The sequence below is a fragment of the Natator depressus genome, chromosome 5, assembly GCF_965152275.1.
Source record: "Natator depressus isolate rNatDep1 chromosome 5, rNatDep2.hap1, whole genome shotgun sequence".
NCBI classification, from domain to species: Eukaryota; Metazoa; Chordata; order Testudines; family Cheloniidae; genus Natator; species Natator depressus.
In genome coordinates, this window is record NC_134238.1 from 132982600 (window position 1) to 132999878 (window position 17279).

The 17279-nt window shown below is 54.8% G+C and overlaps 1 protein-coding gene across 1 annotated transcript; it reads left to right on the forward strand.

The window, feature by feature from the left end:
- Positions 1–646: 646 nt before the first annotated feature.
- Positions 647–10819, forward strand: SPINK4 (serine peptidase inhibitor Kazal type 4). The gene is made up of 4 exons (XM_074953706.1): positions 647–796; positions 8580–8617; positions 9170–9282; positions 10620–10819. Exons 1-4 carry the CDS (start codon positions 751–753, stop codon positions 10663–10665), a joined length of 243 nt encoding a protein of 80 aa, XP_074809807.1. The 5' UTR covers positions 647–750; the 3' UTR covers positions 10666–10819.
- The last annotated feature ends 6460 nt before the right edge of the window (positions 10820–17279 follow it).

Genomic DNA, 17279 nt, shown 5'->3' on the forward strand with positions numbered 1-17279 from the left:
GGTGGCAATTTAAATGTCAGCGACTCTGGGTCTTTCAGATTCTGGTTAACCAATTTATTTGAGCATGAGCTTTCGTGAGCTACAGCTCACTTCATCGGATGAAGTGAGCTGTAGCTCACGAAAGCTCATGCTCAAATAAGTTGGTTAGTCTCTAAGGTGCCACCAGTCCTCCTTTTCTTTTTGCGAATACAGACTAACACGGCTGTTACTCTGAAACCAGAGATTCTGGTTGTTTCTGGTTGATCCTTTCAGCAGAAGCACCCAGCGAATGCCTGCACTGCCTCCCAGAACATCAACCCCAGCCGCCAAAACCTGGTACCTTTGTCTCTGATAGCTGTTCCCAGCCTACAGAGAAATCCTTTTGTTAAAACCACAAACGCCTCTGCCTCCAGGCAAAGGGACAGAAAAAACTCTAACGAGGCTTGACAGAGCCCTGGCTGGGATGATTTAGTGGGGGATTGGTCCTGCTTTGAGCAGGGGCTTGGACTAGATGACCTCCTGAGGTCCATTTCAACCCTGAGATTCTATGAGTCTACGAACTCTTCGTAAATCATTCCAGTGGTTGATTATTCACTGTTAAATATTTACACTTCCTGGGCACAGCTGAGGAATCAGCCCCAAGTTTAAGTATACACGAGACACATTGCTTTTCCCAGCTCCCAAGAGATAAGCACAAGGCCTTCCCTATAAAGGGAGCTGTAAGTAGATCAGAGTACGCACAGCTGTGCTGGAATCGCCGTGTCTGTCAGAATGCTGGGGGCCCTTACAGCTTTGTTCCTTCTCCTTGCTCAGGGCGGTAAGTCTGCTCCTGGTGCCGTGGAGCACAGCCCATGTTGAGTGTGATATCTGTAGCTATGCTTGAAAGCAATGCTTTTAAATTAACGTGGACTGGAAGACTGCAATGGAGAAACCCCGCAGAGGCTAACTCAACGTCCCCCAGCAGACTGAGCAGCAAACACACCGTCTTATCGGGGGACCACCGCGTTGGCCTGTGCTCTAGCCACCAGGGGACACAAGAGAAAATCTGCTGGGAACTTTGGGTACTTTCAGACACACTTCCAGCATGTGTAGAATTTTAGGTATAGCTGGATTTCTGGGTTGGGGGCTTTCCAGACATTCAACAAGGCATGCTCCCTCCCCTGAGGAGCTCACAGTCTGAGACAGGCAGACTGGCAGACAGATGTTAGGGGAAGGGGAACAATTAGGGATTTTTTTATACAGGTCAAGGAAATTCACTGGAGTTGTCTGGCAGAAGTGGATCTCCATGGGTGGGGGGTTAAGAGGCCAGGAGAGGCGAAGCCTTTGGAACGCTGCCCCCGAAAGGGGACCAGGGCTGCAGCCCCGCCCACGCTGCCCCCCCAAGGCCCTGCTCCCACCCGTTCTCTTCCCCCGTGGCCCCGCCTGTTCTGCTCCTCTTCCCGCCTCGTCCCCCTGAGATCCTGCCCTGATTCCGCCTCCCCCCCCCGGGACCCCTCCCTGCTCCCGGCTCTGCGCCTCCCCCCCCCCCGGGACCCCTCCCTGCTCCCGCCTCTGCGCCTCTCCCCCCCCGGGACCCCTCACTGCTCCCGCCTCTGCGCCTCCCCCCCCGGGACCCCTCACTGCTCCCGCCTCTGCGCCTCCCCCCCCGGGACTCCTCACTGCTCCCGCCTCTGCGCCTCCCCCCCCCCCCAGGACCCCTCACTGCTCCTGCCTCTGCGCCCCCCCCCCGGGACTCCTCACTGCTCCCGCCTCTGCGCCTCCCCCCCCCCCCAGGACCCCTCACTGCTCCCGCCTCTGCGCCTCCTCCCCCCCCCGGGACCCCTCCCTGCTCCCGCCTCTGCGCCTCCTCCCCCCCCGGGACCCCTCCCTGCTCCCGCCTCTGCGCCTCCTCCCCCCGGGACCCCTCCCTGCTCCCGCCTCTGCGCTTCCCCCCCCCCCCCGGGACCCCCCACTGCTCCCGCCTCTGCGCCTCCTTCCCCCCGGGACCCCCCACTGCTCCCGCCTCTGCGCCTCCCCCCCCCCGGGACCCCTCACTGCTCCCGCCTCTGCGCCTCCCCCCCCCCGGGACCCCTCACTGCTCCCGCCTCTGCGTCTCCTCCCCCCGGACCCCCCACTGCTCCCGCCTCTGCGCCTCCCCCCCCCCCCCCGGGACCCCTCACTGCTCCCGCCTCTGCGCCTCCCCCCCCCGGGACCCCTCACTGCTCCCGCCTCTGCGCCTCCTCCTCCCGGGACCCCTCACTGCTCCCGCCTCTGCGCCTCCTCCCCGAGAGAGGAGCAGGCCAGGGGGTCTTGGGGGTGGAGAGGCATGAGCAGCGGGTGGGGGGGCCTGGAGAAGGAGGCACTAGATGCGCGCACGGCTGGCAGGGGGTCTCGAGAGAGGGGTGAAGAGTCATGGGTGGAGGGGGACGTGGGGGGGCCTTGGGGTGGAGAGCTGTGAGCAGCTGATGGGACGGGTCTTGGGGGAGTGGCAGAGAGTCATGGGCAGAGTAGGGTGTGGGGGTCTCAGGGAGGAGAGGAGCAGGCTGGGGGTCTCGGGGGCACAGAGGAGTGAGAGGCAGGCGGGGGGGGGCCTTGGAGGAGGGGGCCCAGCGGGAGCGGGTCTTGGGGCAGAGTGGGGGTGAAGTGAGGACGGGGCCTCAGGGGGAGGAGGCCGAGTGGGGGTGAGCCTTGAGGTGGAGCAGGGGGCAGGGTCACAGTCTAGGCACTGGTGCCCCCCCGGGAGCTTCTGGCACTCATGCCCAGCCTCCACAAATGCGGAAGTCACATGCCTATGGGGACCTTCCTGAAAGATTTGCATGTGGACGAGGCTGGTCATCATGAATGGGCTGGGTGAGGCGGACCATGAACAAGGGCCAGGTGCACAGTCTCAGGGGGTCACACTGTGCCCAGGGCCCTGCTGAGGGGGATGTACCAGCTTGGGAAAGAGACGACTAGGGGGGATAGGATCGAGGTCTATAAAATCATGACTGGTGTGGAGAAAGGAAATAAGGAAGTGTTATTTACTCCTTCTCATAACACAAGAACTAGGGGACACCCAATGACATTAATAGGCAGCAGGTTTAAAACAAACAAAAGGAAGTGTTTCTTCACACAATGCACAGTCAGCCTGTGGAAGTCCTTCCCAGAAGATGTTGTGAAGGTCAAAACTATAACAGGGTACAAAAAAGAACTAGATACGTTCATGGAGAATGGGTTCATCAATGGCTACTAGCCAGGCTGGGCAGGGAGGGTGTCCCTTGCCTCTGTTTGCCAGAAGCTGGGAATGGGCGACAGGGGATGGATCACTGGGCAATTCCCTGTTCTGTTCATTCCCTCTGGGGCACCTGGCACTGGCCGCTGTTGGCAGACAGGAGACTGGGCTGGATGGACCATTGTCATGCTATCACGCACGGGGCCATGCGGATGGGCCCCGGGGGGTGCACTGCGCCCATGGCAATGAGAGAGGCTCGGGGGGGCACACGGTGCGCAGGTGCCATGTGGACAGGTTCAGTGGGCCAAACCCTGCTCAGGGCCTGCCTTGACTTCTTGTGCACTGTGGGTTGCGGGGTTGCTCCTGCAGGCCAGGCTTCTGTGTCAGATGGAGCATGACTGCGGAGGGCACTTCTCCGAGGGAGACACCCCCCACCCTGCACTGGAAGATCCTTCAATGGACTGAGCGGGGCTTAAATCAGGTCTTGTGCACACAGCGCCACCTCGTGGTGAAAGAGTACCGTACAGATTAGCACTCCGTTACTTCTCCCCCTTTAGGTTCTACGTTTCTGCCAATTTCAGTATTTACACTATCTCCGCTATCTTTGTAGATCAGTAGGTAGCAGTCTGTTAAGTGTCTCTGGATCATACTGGTTTTTTAATTACATAATCCGAATGCATAACAACTTGGAGGCCAGGCGGACGGGCTCAGGGGGACGTACAGGGGCCAGGTGGACGGGCTCAGGGGGATGTACCGTGCACAGAGGCCAGGCTGATGGGCTCAGGGGGACAGGCTGACGGGGACGTACCGTGCACAGGGGCCAGGCAGACGGGCTATGGGAGCCATACCATGCACGGGGGCCAGACGGATGGGATGACGGGGACGTACCGTGCACAGGAGCCAGGCTGATGGGCTCAGGGGGACAGGCTGACGGGGACGTACCGTGCACAGGGGCCAGGCAGACGGGCTATGGGAGCCATACCATGCACGGGGGCCAGACGGATGGGATGACGGGGACGTACCGTGCACAGGGGCCAGGCGGACGGGCTCAGGGGGACGTACCGTGCACAGGGGCCAGGCGGACGGGCTCAGGGGGACGTACCGTGCACAGGGGCCAGGCAGACGGGCTATGGCAGCCATACCGTGCACAGGGGCCAGGCAGATGGGATGACGGGGACGTACCGTGCACAGGAGCCAGGCGGACGGGCTCAGGGGGACGTACCGTGCACAGGGGCCAGGCGGACGGGCTCAGGGGGACGTACCGTGCACAGGGGCCAGGCGGACGGGCTCAGGGGGACGTACCGTGCACAGGAGCCAGGCGGACGGGCTCAGGGGGACGTACCGTGCACAGGGGCCAGGCGGACGGGCTCAGGGGGACGTACCGTGCACAGGAGCCAGGCGGACGGGCTCAGGGGGACGTACCGTGCACAGGGGCCAGGCTGATGTGGACGTACTGTGCACAGGGGTCAGGTGGATGGGCTATGGGAGCCATACTGTGCACGGGGGCCAGGCGGACAGGCTCATGGGGATGTACCCTGAATAGGCGTAGAAGCAGGTGGTGAGTGGCTGGCTCATGGTGGTTGAGGTGAGAATGTCAGAGGAGCAGAGGGATCAGGGCAACTTGGCACTTGACACAGAGGAACAGGCAGGGAGTGGGACAAGGACGAGCATCACACCAGTGTGGCAGCAGAGGGCACTGTGGAGGCATTTGGATTTCTCCTGGAGCTAAAGTTTGTAGAACTCCTATTAGCAGAGAGGGAGGGGAAGATCCAGGGAGTGGGGTAAGGGCACCACTTTAAAAAAAATTGTCAGCTGAAATTTGTGATTTTCACGGCCTGCTGTAGGAAGTATGCTAGGTCTCTAGCCCCATATGCAAGGGGAGGTTGAGCCCTCTATGCCACTTGCCATGTGTGGCACACTAGGATTGCAGGGCCTGGCGCACTGTGCCCTGGGGCCAGTCTGAGGCGGATGTCATGCCACTGAACTCAGCAGTAACTCAGTGTAGAACTGGGGTGACGTGGGGGATCAGGCCTGGAATGCTCTGTTTGTCAGCTCCTAGTTGGGCTGTTCCTGTTGCTTAAGAACATAAGATATTGGGTCCATCTAGGTCCTGTATTCTGACAGTGGCCAATGCCAGGTGCTTCAGGGGGAATTAATAGAAGAGTGATCCATCCCCTGTCGTCCAGTCCCAGCTTGTGGCAGTCAGAGACTAGGGACACCCAGAGCATGAGTTTGTGTCCCTGGCCATCTTGGCTAATAGCCATTGATGGACCTATTTTCTGTGAACTTATCTTGTTCTTTTTTTAACCCAGTTATACTTTTGGCTTTCACAACATCCCCTGGCAACCAGTTCCACAGGTTGACTGTGCGTTGTGTGAAGAAATACTTCCTTCTGTTTGTTTTAAACCTGCTGCCTATTCATTTTATTGGGTGACCCCTAGTTCTTGTGTTAGGTGAAGGGGTAAATAACACTGCCCTGGTTACTTTCTCTGCACCCGTCATGATTTTATCGACTTTTATCACATCCCCCCAAAGTCGTCTCTTTTCTAAGCTGAGCAGCCCCAGTCTGTTTAACCTCGCCTCCTAGGGAAGCTGCTCCAGACCCTTAATCATTTTTCTTGCCCTTCTCTGTCCTTTTTCCAATTCTAATACATCTTTTTTAGATGGGGTGACCAGAGCTGCACGCAGTATTCAAGGTGTGGGTGTACCAGGGATTTATACAGTGGTGATATTTCCTGTCTCATTCTCTCTCCCTTTCCTAGCGGTTCCCAACAGTCTGTTCGCTGTTCTGACGGCCGCTGCGCACTGAGCAGATGTTTTTAGAGCATTCAGCATCCATGTGGTGATGTGAAGGTGCCCAGCACCTTTGAGGCCAGGGCGGGAGACACAGCACCAGCCTCAAGTCACTGGGCTCGCAGCTGAGGAGCACTTGCTGGTGGGGAGGATTCTGCTGAGAGCGGGTTTAAAGGAGAGCTCTAATGGCGAAGGGAGAGTGGGCCCAGTAATGGGAAGTCCTTGGCTTTGTTTACTGGCTAGTTAGAACAAAGGTTGAAAAATGCAAGTGGCTATGTCTGCCCGTGGCCCTGTAGCTGCGCAGCTGTTACTGGCCCCGGGGTGGCCGCTATTGTGTTAGTCTAGGGGGTGATTTGTGTATTAGTTGCAGTGGTGACCATGACGGGCTGCTGGCTCTGAGGAGCTCACAGTCTATGGGCAGGCAGGCAGGGAGGCTGAGTTTGGGGGACAGGGAACAGAAAGCGGCAGTGTGGGAGCGCCAGCAGGAAGGCTGTGGGATGGAGTCTGAGCCGTGAGCCGAACCAGAACCGAACTGGAACCGGAGAAGCAGTCCAAACTGGTGTTTTTACGTGATCTGGACCCGAACCTGACCCATACTTTTGTCCTGCCTCCTGAACCGGACTGGAACTGAAACACATTAGGGCTACGGGTTCAAACAAAGGTTCTGTTATTCACCTTATAAAACCAGCCGACAGAGTAACAAATGGGCCTGGGATTGCTACCAGACAGGCCCAGCCTGGTCTAGTGAGAGGAGCATGAGGACAGGGGGAGGCCAGCCTACAAGAGGAAGGGGAGAGGGGACGTTTGGGACCCACCTGCATGAGGCACCATATGGGGCAGCAGGGGCCCCAGAGACAGAGGGACCATCTCGGAGACTCTCCCCGGTGGGCTGCTCCCTGGCCCCTTCAAGCCCAAGGACAGAGATAAAGGCTGCCCAGCCCTTCTCCCCTTAGCCCCCTGCCCCTAGCCCCTAGGAAGCTCCTCCCTCCATCTGGCCCACATGTGGCAGGGCCACGCTCCAAACCCACTCCCCACTGAAGTGAGCTGCAGGTCTCAGTCCCAACCCCCTCCCACCCGCCTGGTGCACTGCCTGATCCCTACCCCACCCGGAGCTGTTCTTTCTCTTCCCCCACCCGGCTCACGGTGGCAGGCTCAGATTAGAGCAAAGCTCAATGGGTAGTGATCAATGGCTCCATGTCTAGTTGGCAGCTGGTATCAAGCAAAGCGCCCCAGGGGTTGTTCCTGGGGCCGATTTTGTTCAACATCTTTATTAATGATATGGATGATGGGATTAATTACACCCTCAGCAAGTTTGCAGATGATACTAAAATGAGGGGAGAGGTAGATACGCTGGAGGGTAGGGATAGGGTCCAGAGTGACTTAGACAAATTGGAGGATTGGGCCAAAAGAAATCCGGTGAGCTTCAACAAGGACAAGGGCAGAGTCCTGCCCTTAGGATGGAAGAATCCCATGCACCGCTACAGACTAGGGACCGAATGGCTCGGCAGCAGTTCTGCAGAAAAGGACCTAGTGGTTACAGTGGACGAGAAGCTGGATATGAGTCAACAGTGTGTCCTTGTTGCCAAGAAGGCCAATGGCATTTTGGGATGTATAATTAGGGGCATTGCCAGCAGATCGAGGGAAGTGATTATTCCCCTCTGTTTGGCACTGGTGAGGCCACATCTGGAGTATTGCGTCCAGTTTTGGCCTCCCCCACTACAGAAGGATGTGGACAAATTGGAGGGAAACAAAAATGATTAGGGGGCTGGGGCACATGACTTATGAGGAGAGGCTGAGGGAACTGGGGTTATTTAGTTTACAGAAGAGAACAGTGAGAGGGGATTTGATAGCAGCTTTCAACTACCTGAAGGGGGGTGCCAAGGCGGATGGAGCTCGGCTGTTCTCAGCGGTGGCAGATGAGAGAACAAGGAGTAATGGTCTCAAGTTGCAGTGGGGGAGGTTTAGGTTGGATATCAGGAAACACTATTTCACGAGGAGGGTGGTGAAGCACTGGAATGGGTTACCTAGGGAGGTGGTGGAATCTCCATCCTTAGAGGTTTTTAAGCATCCCTTGGCTGGGATGATTTAGTTGGGGTTGGTCCTGCTTTGAGCAGGGGGTTGGACTAGATGACCTCCTGGGGTCCCTTCCAACCCTGATCTTCTACGATTCTGTCTGGGAGGCAGCGGGGTATACTTCTGCTGCAGCGACGGCTCTCCGGGGCGCTGCTGGCCCTGCCCTGTGGCCTCAGGGAGCAGAGCAGCAGAGAGAGAGAAGGGGGTGGGGGCGAGGAGAGCGGGAATGAATTTACTTCTCCGAAGGTTGAAAGTCGATTGGACCCAGTTGGGGACAGTAACTGAAGGGTTAATTTTTGTGCGTGGCTTGGAGCAGGACTGAACCCGAACGCGACAGAGGCGAGCGGACTCGCTGGGTCTGAGCTCGCGCTCTGCTCCGAGGGGTGGCGAGCTTTCCCCTCGGGCGCTCGCTAGCGTGGCTCTCTCCCCGGGGCCTGGCCCGGTCCCCGCTCTCTGTGAGCGAGACCAGTCTGTCCATTACACTGGTGGCCCTTGGCTCCTCCGCGTCCTGCTCTTGGTTCCATGGGGCTCCTTTCCCTTTCAGGGGCAGGGCCTCAGGAGGAAGGAGGGGTTCCGAGAGTGGTAAGTAGGATCCTGCTGTTCTCTTCTGCCTTGCTCCTGTACAGCCAAGCGCTAGCCAACACACTGGGCAGGGCAGTGGGGAGAGAGCGTGCACAGGGGCCCTCTGCCATGGGGCTGTGGGGAGAACAAGGGCTGCTAGCACTGCCAGCCCTACATGCGGAGAGAGGACCCTCCTCGCCACCGTGGGCAGAGCTGAAAGCACAAGAAGACACAAGCGAGGGGGTTCAGGAAGGGAGGAGGGCTCCCTGTCCAGGCTGCCCCATCAATTCAGTTCATACAGCCCCCACCCTGCCACCACCATTCACTTTTCCCACTGCAGACACCGTTCATGCTGCCCATCCCCCAATTAGTTCCAATTACCCTGCTGATGCAGGACCCCCTGCCAGAGCTCAGGCACTCAGCCATCCCAGGGAATCCCCACGGGGATCGGGAACAATTCTGAGCCACATCCCTGGCACAGTGGAGGCTGTCACCAGCACAGGGGCTCCCTGATTGCTGCAACACTAACATGGCAGGAATTAGATCACTGTTGTTTGGCTTCTGTCTTTCCAGCCGGCATGTGAGCACGCAGCCCTGGTACCAGCGTGCCCCTTGAATTACAGGCCTGTCTGCGGGACTGATGGAAACACCTACAGCAACGAGTGCCTTCTCTGCAGCAGGCGAAGGTAAGGTCATGCCCTGGCTATTGCTCACGCACAGCTGATTACGTGGTGGTGCGGAGAGTGCTTTGCTTTAGGATGCCAGCGCAGAGAAGGAGGCAGGGTTCACGGGCTGTCCCAGCCCAAACGGTGACGTTCCCGAGCAGCTCCAGAGTCAGGGGGCCTCTCTAGCACACGGGCAGTTTCATCTCTTGATGGTAGATTGTGACTCAGGTAAGAACCCCCCTTTGTACCCTGTCCAGGCTGCCGGGTCCAGCCACATAGGAGCCAGTGGGGCTACTCCCTCCCGCTCTCTCCCCCTGGGGTGGGGGGGCTCCAGCCCTCTCTCACTTGCCCAAGTAGCTGAGCTGGACCAGTTTCTGCAGGTAACGGGAGCATCAGCAGGGAGTCTGGGGCTGCTCCCGGGGCAGTGCAGCTGGCACACGGCCCCTCACTCTGGGCCATGCCCAGAATCAATTCTAGCCCCTTTCTAGCACATTGCAATGACACGCCTCCTCACATACACAGCATTATCGCACAACACTCTGACCCTGTGCGTTAATCCAGGGCTCTCGCGGACTCCAGCCAGCTCTGCTGGGCTGGACTCTAGCAAATCAGAACAGCCCCACAATGAGAGGGGAGGAAGAGACTTCCTACCTGGCCCCAATGACATTGCACTTTTCTGACTGAATTAAGGAAAAACCCTTGGGCTGGATTTTTAAATAAATTAGCAAAATCCACATACTGCCTTTTGCTTGGATTGCCCTTGGCAGTTACCACAATCGGATGCCTTGTTAGTTAGACATTGGCACACAGGTAGACATCGCACCTCATCCGCCTGATAGTGGCGTTCACCAGGAGGGAAATTGTGCTTTCTGAAATGGTCAGCTTGCCAGAATGTTTTCAGAGCGGAGTGAGTCCCACTGCAGTTTCCTTGTATTTCCCACTCCAATATTTTTCTACGGTCTCACTGGGCCAGATTCTGCCCTGGTTTACATCCCATGGAAGCCAACAGCAAACAGACTTGGCTTCACCAGTTTTGAACAGGATGTCAGCAATTTGACCAATTTCTGTGTAATCAGACACACAAAAAGCACCATTGTATGCTTAATTTGTACATTAAATTAGCAGGATTAACTCTTCAAATTGGATAATTGTGCATACAAATAACCAATTATGCGTATAACTGGCTACTATGCTAATTCTGTATGCAGTTTAGATGTGTAATAATGCACACATTTTGAATGGAAAATTGAACAGTTTTTAGAAAATCAACCCTTTTTCTATTTGCTAGACAAAAATCCTAAATGTCACCTAAGGAATATTTTCTAAAACTCTTATTTTCTTATCTTCTGGTATTCTAGATTAACCAGGCAAGATATCCAGATTGTGAAGGATGAAATATGTTAATATTTGGAGCCCTCCAGGACACTTTATGAACCACAAGAAAGCTCCATAATTGATGCTCTACTCTCTAAGTTGATTCAAAAGTACAAATAATGATAATTTCAGCTTGTTATTCTGAATAATAAAATTAGCATAGGAAGCATTCACAAGAAGCATTCTTATTTGAAACATTTAATTTTATGTACTGGAAAGACACACATGATCTCCTCAAGAATAGGGTGACCAGATAGCAAGTGTGAAAAATTGGGACGGGGGTGGGGGGGTAATAGGAGCCCATATAAAAAAAAGTCCCAAATATCGGGACTGTCCCTATAAAATTGGGACATCTGGTCACCCTACCCGAGAAGACCAATTAAAGTAAGTTCTTGTCTCAGATTCACGGTGTGGATCTCTTAGCCATCATATGAATTGTTTTCTTCCCATGTTCTGTTGCTAAGAGGGCCACAAGAGGAACTAGCACAGAATATAGAGGGCGTTGAGATCCAAGCATGGGAGGCACTACAGAAATACCAATTCTTGTTCCGTGGAATGCAGTACAGTTCTGCAGTGTGTCGAAGATAGAGGAATGCTAGTAAGGGTGTGAAAGGAGAATTTGGCCTTAAGTGGGCTTTTTTCCTTTTGGTAGGGGCCACCCCCCATTGGTGGAAATTATATACAGTAACAATGTTTTGTAGGTAATAATTAAAGCACCTTTCAGCCAAGGATCTCAAACTGCTTTAAAAACTTCAGTCGACCCTTATGACACCCCAGGAGGTAGGTATCACCATTTGACAGCTAGTGACAAGGAGAGGGCGATTGACAAGCACCAAGTAGCACCTCGAGTCAGCGGGAGAGCCAGGAACAAAGGCCATAACCCCCTGATTCCCTGTTCTCTGCTCAAAGCATGAGGGAACACAGCATTCCCAAAGTGAAACAACTCTCCCACAGCAGCCTGTGCACTGAAGTATTCCTGCAATCGCTCTCACTTGCTGCTGAGAGGTTGCAGAATAAAATGATCCATTTACAATAGCGATGGGCCCAAGCATCAAATTTCACCTTGAGTCAGTGTTGAGATTTGAATGCTCCTGGGTGTAGGGGGTTTGAATTTGGGGCTTTGGCTGTGGCCTGTCTTTAATTGAACACCACTCAGAATGAAAACACACACACTCTCTCCCTCCTGTACCTACTGGTCTCACTACACTTTCTGCATCACTTTCCCCTCTCCCTCCCAATTGCGGGCACTCGGACCTCAATCTGTACACAGAGCAAAATAAACCCATGTCACAAGGCTGCGATGTCATTCTAAACTGCTATGGGGCTGTCACTGCGCCAGAGGCCTGGCCAAGAGATCCCTGCAACCAATGGAAAGGCTTGCCTTGCCCTCCATGGGGTTTGCACCATGGGAAAGGTCAGAGGACAGCCGTAGGGCAGTGGTATGTTATTTATTGTCTATATTACCTGAGCGCCTAGGAGCCCCACTCCTGGAGCAGCGCAGAGCAATGTGCCAGGCGCTGTACAAAGACAGGCTCTGCCTCAAAGAGCTGACAGTGTAAGAATAAGACAAGCCAATGGATGCCTACAGCCAGCCCAATGGGGAGCACAAGGAGACAGTAGTGGCCAGTATGATGGGCCGTGGTCTCAGCACAGCTGCAAGCAGCCTAGGACGGCTAAGACTATAGTTAGGCCCCAGTGCGGTGCTGCCCCATCAAAGGCTCCCTGGTGTGAACTGTGGGTTAAGGTTTCTGGCGTAAAAGCCTTCACGCTACCTATGCAGAGCTCCCTAGGCAGACCCAGGAAGGGCCGGCGTGCTGGCTGTAGGGGTGTTGTCGGACAGGCTCGAGTCTTTTCTTTCAGGGGATCCCATTACAGCTTTGAAAGCACAAGGGGTGACTCCAACCCCTCAGTTAGCTCCTGACCTGCAAGGGACTGTGCCAGCCAAAAGCAAATGGGGCAGCCCAGAGGGAGGGGGAGGGGTGATGAGTTCTCTTGGAGACTGCCAGGAAGACTCCATGTTGCATCTGCTGACAAACCCCTCAGCCTGGGGGAGTGGGGCCTACAGTCAGGGAGAAGGGGTAACTTCTTCCCACAGGCTCTGATGGTCTGCTGGGCAGGGGCGGAGAGGGACTTCTGCTCACCTTGACTCCGTGTGTGTGGAACAACCAGTGCCCCAGTGGGGTGGAGGATCAAGACCCTGGCCCTAGAGAAGCTGAGGGTCAGGCCACCAGCGTCCCCAAGCCCTGATCTCTGGAGTGGCGGGGTGGAGAAAAGAATTGGGCTATGGGGGAGGTTTGAAGAAGTGCCCTGGCCTGACACTTTTGCTGTTGAAAGCCGTGCATGGCTGAGCACTGCTTCACAGGGAGGCAGCCCAGCCTTAGTTCTCCCTTTGGGCTGAAGGCTGGCTGCTGGTAATATATCCAGGGCGTGGGGAAGCTCAACCCCCACTTGTTGGGGCAGCCAACTCTGGGGGTGAGGAGAGGAGAGGGACACCACACACACCCTAGAACTAGATGGGAGTGGGAGGATCAGGTCTCAAGTTTACACCCAAAAGTTCTGGGATCCCAAGGGGCATGCGAGAGCGTAACACTGACAGACCCCAGTCATCGGCAGGTGGGATTGAACCTGGGGTCTCTGGAGCTTAGTGCATGAACCTCTACACCATGAGCTGAGCTAACTGTTAGCTAAGGCTGTAGCTGACTCATTAATTGCTCTGTGACTGGTCTCGGTGCCACTAGATGGGACAGAACCCCACACCCAGGAGGTGTGTTGTGTGAGCACCAGCCCCTCAGCGCTAAAGAGAGCAATGACACACGATGGTTGTCAGGTGGTGCTGTATGGCTGAAGACTGCCTGCTGGCTCGCTAGCAGAGTGCTTGTTATACACCCAGGTGAAATGTGAGCCAATGGCAGACGCGCCATTCAGGGACTAACCCTAGCCAGGCAATAGGGGTCCCTAAGGGTGCCTGCCCAGCACCTAGTTACACTGATTTCTGTGTGCCAGACATGGCACTTTGCTGCACTAGCCAGGACAAACCTTACTGAATTCAGGTAAAACTGATTGAATTAAGTTTAAGTAGCTTAGGCGTTCAGTGTAGTCAAAATGTGAATGGTTGTGTGCTGGTGTGGGATCGTATGGAACATCTGTGGGGGGAGACATGGCCAACGTAACCCTTGGGAAGTGCTATGAGCTGCAAGGAACAGCTGAACCACTGTGAAGGTTTAAAGTTCAGTGAGTGTCCCAGGATGTGGCTGGGGGAGGTGTGTGCAAATGTAACTCCTCCAGGTATCCAAGAATGCTGCCTTCTGCCACTTCGTCCTGAGGACAGGCCCTTTTGTCTACTGATCACCTGTTCCATGAGGACAGAGCAGCGGCCCTGGTGGTATAAAGAAGTGATTCACAGATTCATGGAGTATGTGTTCTGAGCCAAGACGGTTATGAACCTGTAACCACAGGAGACCCCTGGGTGGGGTTTGAAGGCCTTTCTCAGGCCAGAGCCCTTGCTGGCATTGGGGTGATCATTGGTGAGCACAGTAGCAGGTGTGTAGGTTCTTTTATTGTGCGTAACATGTTTTCTCTAGAATACTTTCACCCTATGACTAAATGTACTTGCTTAGGCAGAGCCGTGTGGTGCCTTAGCACTGTGGCAGTTACGCTGGGGAGGAGGCAAAGCAGGCCGGCTTAGGCTATCTGGCTTGCTGGTCACTCACAGTGCAGGCAGGGAGCTGTGCAGCCTGGAATTACCTGGGTCAGGAGGGAGAGAGAGACAGATCTCCACCCAAGAGAGAACAGCTGAGAAGCCTGATGCTTAGTGCAGGTGCCCTTGCCAGACTGCAGGGGGGAATACAGGTGCAGTTGCCCTGAACTGTGACAATTCACACCCTGAGCTGGCAAAGCAGGGCTAGATTAAGGCAATCTGGGCCCTAAACACCATGCCAGTGTCTTCCCTGCCCCCCCACCCACATACACACCCCCAGGCTCTACCTCTTTAGCCCTACTCCATGCCTAGTCCTGGTGAAGAGAAAGTAGATAAGGAAGTGTTGTTTACTACTTCTCATAACACAAGAACTAGGGGTTGGTCACCCAATGAAATTAATAGGCAGCAGGTTTAAAACAAATAATGAAGTATTTCTTCACACAACGCACAGTCACCCTGTGGAACTCCTTGCCAGAGGATGGTGTGAAGGCTAAGACCATAACAGGGTTCAAAAAAGAACTAGATAAATTCATGAAAGATCGGTCTATCGATGGCGATTAGCCAGGATGGACAGGGATGGTGTTCCTAGCCTCTGTTTGCCAGAAGTTGGGAATGGGCGACAGGGGATGGATCACTCGATGATTACCTGTTCTGTTCATTCCCTCTAGGGCACCTGGCATTGGCCATGTCGGCAGACAGGATACTGGGCTAGATGGACCTTTGGTCTGACCCAGTAGGGCCGTTCTTATGTCCTACCACCACACCATATCCTCCTTGGTGTGAGGGTCTCATTCCCGCCCAGAGAGACAGAGGCAGTGGCATGGGGCCTCCTCATCACCCCAGTGTGGCAGGAGGGCCACCCCAGTAGTTACCCTACCAATCAGGATGCAGCTGCTTAAGTGTGTGTGTGCGGGGGGGGGGGGCAGGGGATGCTGCTGCAGTCACAAAATCATAGAATATCAGGGTTGGAAGGGACCTCAGGAGGTCATCTAGTCCCACCCCCTGCTCAAAGCAGGACCAATCCCCAACTAAATCATCCCAGCCAGGGCTTTGTCAAGCCTGACCTTAAAAACCTCTAAGGAAGGAGAGTCCACCACCTCCCTAGGTAACCCATTCCAGTGCTTCACCACCCTCCTAGTGGAAAAGTTTTTCCCAATATCCAACCTAAACCTCCTCCACTGCAACTTGAGACCATTACTCCTTGTTTTGTCATCTGCTACCACTGAGAACAGTCTAGATCCATCCTCTTTGGAACCCCCTTTCAGGTAGTCGAAAGCAGCTATCAAATCCCCCCTCACTCTTCTCTTCCGCAGACTAAACAATCCCACTTCCCTCAGCCTCTCCTCATAAGTCATGTGTTCCAGTCCCCTAATCATTTTTGTTGCCCTCCGCTGGACGCTTTCCAATTTTTCCACATCCTTCTTGTAGTGTGGGGCCCAAAACTGGACACAGTACTCCAGATGAGGCCTATCCAATGCTGAATAGAGGGGAATGATCACGTCCCTCGATCTGCGAGCAATGCTCCTACTTATAAAGCCCAAAATGCCATTGGCCTTCCTGGCAACAAGGGCACACTGTTGACTCATATCCAGCTTCTCATCCTCCATAACCCCAAGGTCCTTTTTTGCAGAACTGCTGCCGAGCCATTCGGTCCCGAGTCTGTAGCAGTGCATGGGATTCTTCCTTCCTAAGTGCAGGACTCTTCACTTATCCTTGTTGAACCTCATCAGATTTCTTTTGGCCCAATCCTCTAATTTGTCTAGGTCCCTCTGGATCCTGTTCCTACCCTCCAGCGTATCTACCTCTCCTCCCAGTTTAGTGTCATCTGCAAACTTGCTGAGGGTGCAGTCCACACCATCCTCCAGATCATTTATGAAGCTATTGAACAAAACCGGCCCCAGGACCGACCCTTGGGGCACTCCGCTTGATACCGGCTGCCAACTAGACATGGAGCCATTGATCACTACCCGCTGAGCCCGACAATCTAGCCAGCTTTCTATCCACCCTGTAGTCCATTCATCCAGCCTGTACTTCTTTAACTTGCTGGCAAGAATGCTGTGGGAGACCATATCAAAAGCTTTGCTAAAGTCAAGGAATAACACATCCACTGCTTTCCCCTCATCCACAGAGCCAGTTATCTCGTTATAGAAGGCAATTAGATTAGTCAGGCATGACTTGCCCTTGGTGAATCCATGTTGACTGTTCCTGATCACCTTCCTCTCCTCTAAGTGCTTCAAAATTGATTCCTTGAGGACCTGCTCCATGATTTTCCCAGGGTCTGAGGGGAGGCTGACTGGCCTGTGGTTCCCCGGATCCTCCTTCGTCCCTCCATCATCCTCTCCTGCCTCCCAGTGACTCTTGTTGGGTGGCTGGGCCCCCAAGTCGGTGGAGGGGCATGCTATTGGACTCTTGCAGCTAGTCAAAGGCTCAGGGGTGGAAAGGTTTTTATCGCCTGGGTTTGCAATGTCATCCGGTAACATTTTGCGGAGCCAAGGCTCGTTTATCATGCTTCCGCAGGCTGCAGGAGAACGAGCACATCCCCCCCATGCACGAAAAGGAAGCCCAGCCAGGCCCGAATACGAGCCTCTCGGTTACTCAGCAGTTTTGCAACACAGACTATTCCAGAGCCTTCAGTCACACCTCAGCTGCTGGCCAGCACAGCCAGCCCCGCAAACTGTTTAACGCGATTATTCTGACAGGAACCCACAGATACCACTTCTCCGTGTACCGTCCTGTATGTGGGGCCCCGAGGCAGAGCTTCCCTACTGCTACGTTTTCAGCAGGGCTGCTTTAGACTAGAATACCACCACCGCCGCTGTGTCGGCCCTCAGAAGGTATTGGGCCACCTAACTCCCACCGAAATAAATAGGAGTTGGGCACCTCAGTGCCCGTCAGGATTGGGGCCGAGGGCTTGCATGACCCCACTGCAAGGAAGAGGCCTGAGCCT

Bases quoted from the DNA above. Each gene is read 5' to 3' on its own strand.
- SPINK4 (XM_074953706.1), top strand. From the start codon at position 751: ATGCTGGGGGCCCTTACAGCTTTGTTCCTTCTCCTTGCTCAGGGCG. The intron at 8,618-9,169 runs GTAAGTAGGATC...CTGTCTTTCCAG, and splicing joins AAGGAGGGGTTCCGAGAGTG to CCGGCATGTGAGCACGCAGC. The intron at 9,283-10,619 runs GTAAGGTCATGC...CTGGTATTCTAG, and splicing joins CTTCTCTGCAGCAGGCGAAG to ATTAACCAGGCAAGATATCC.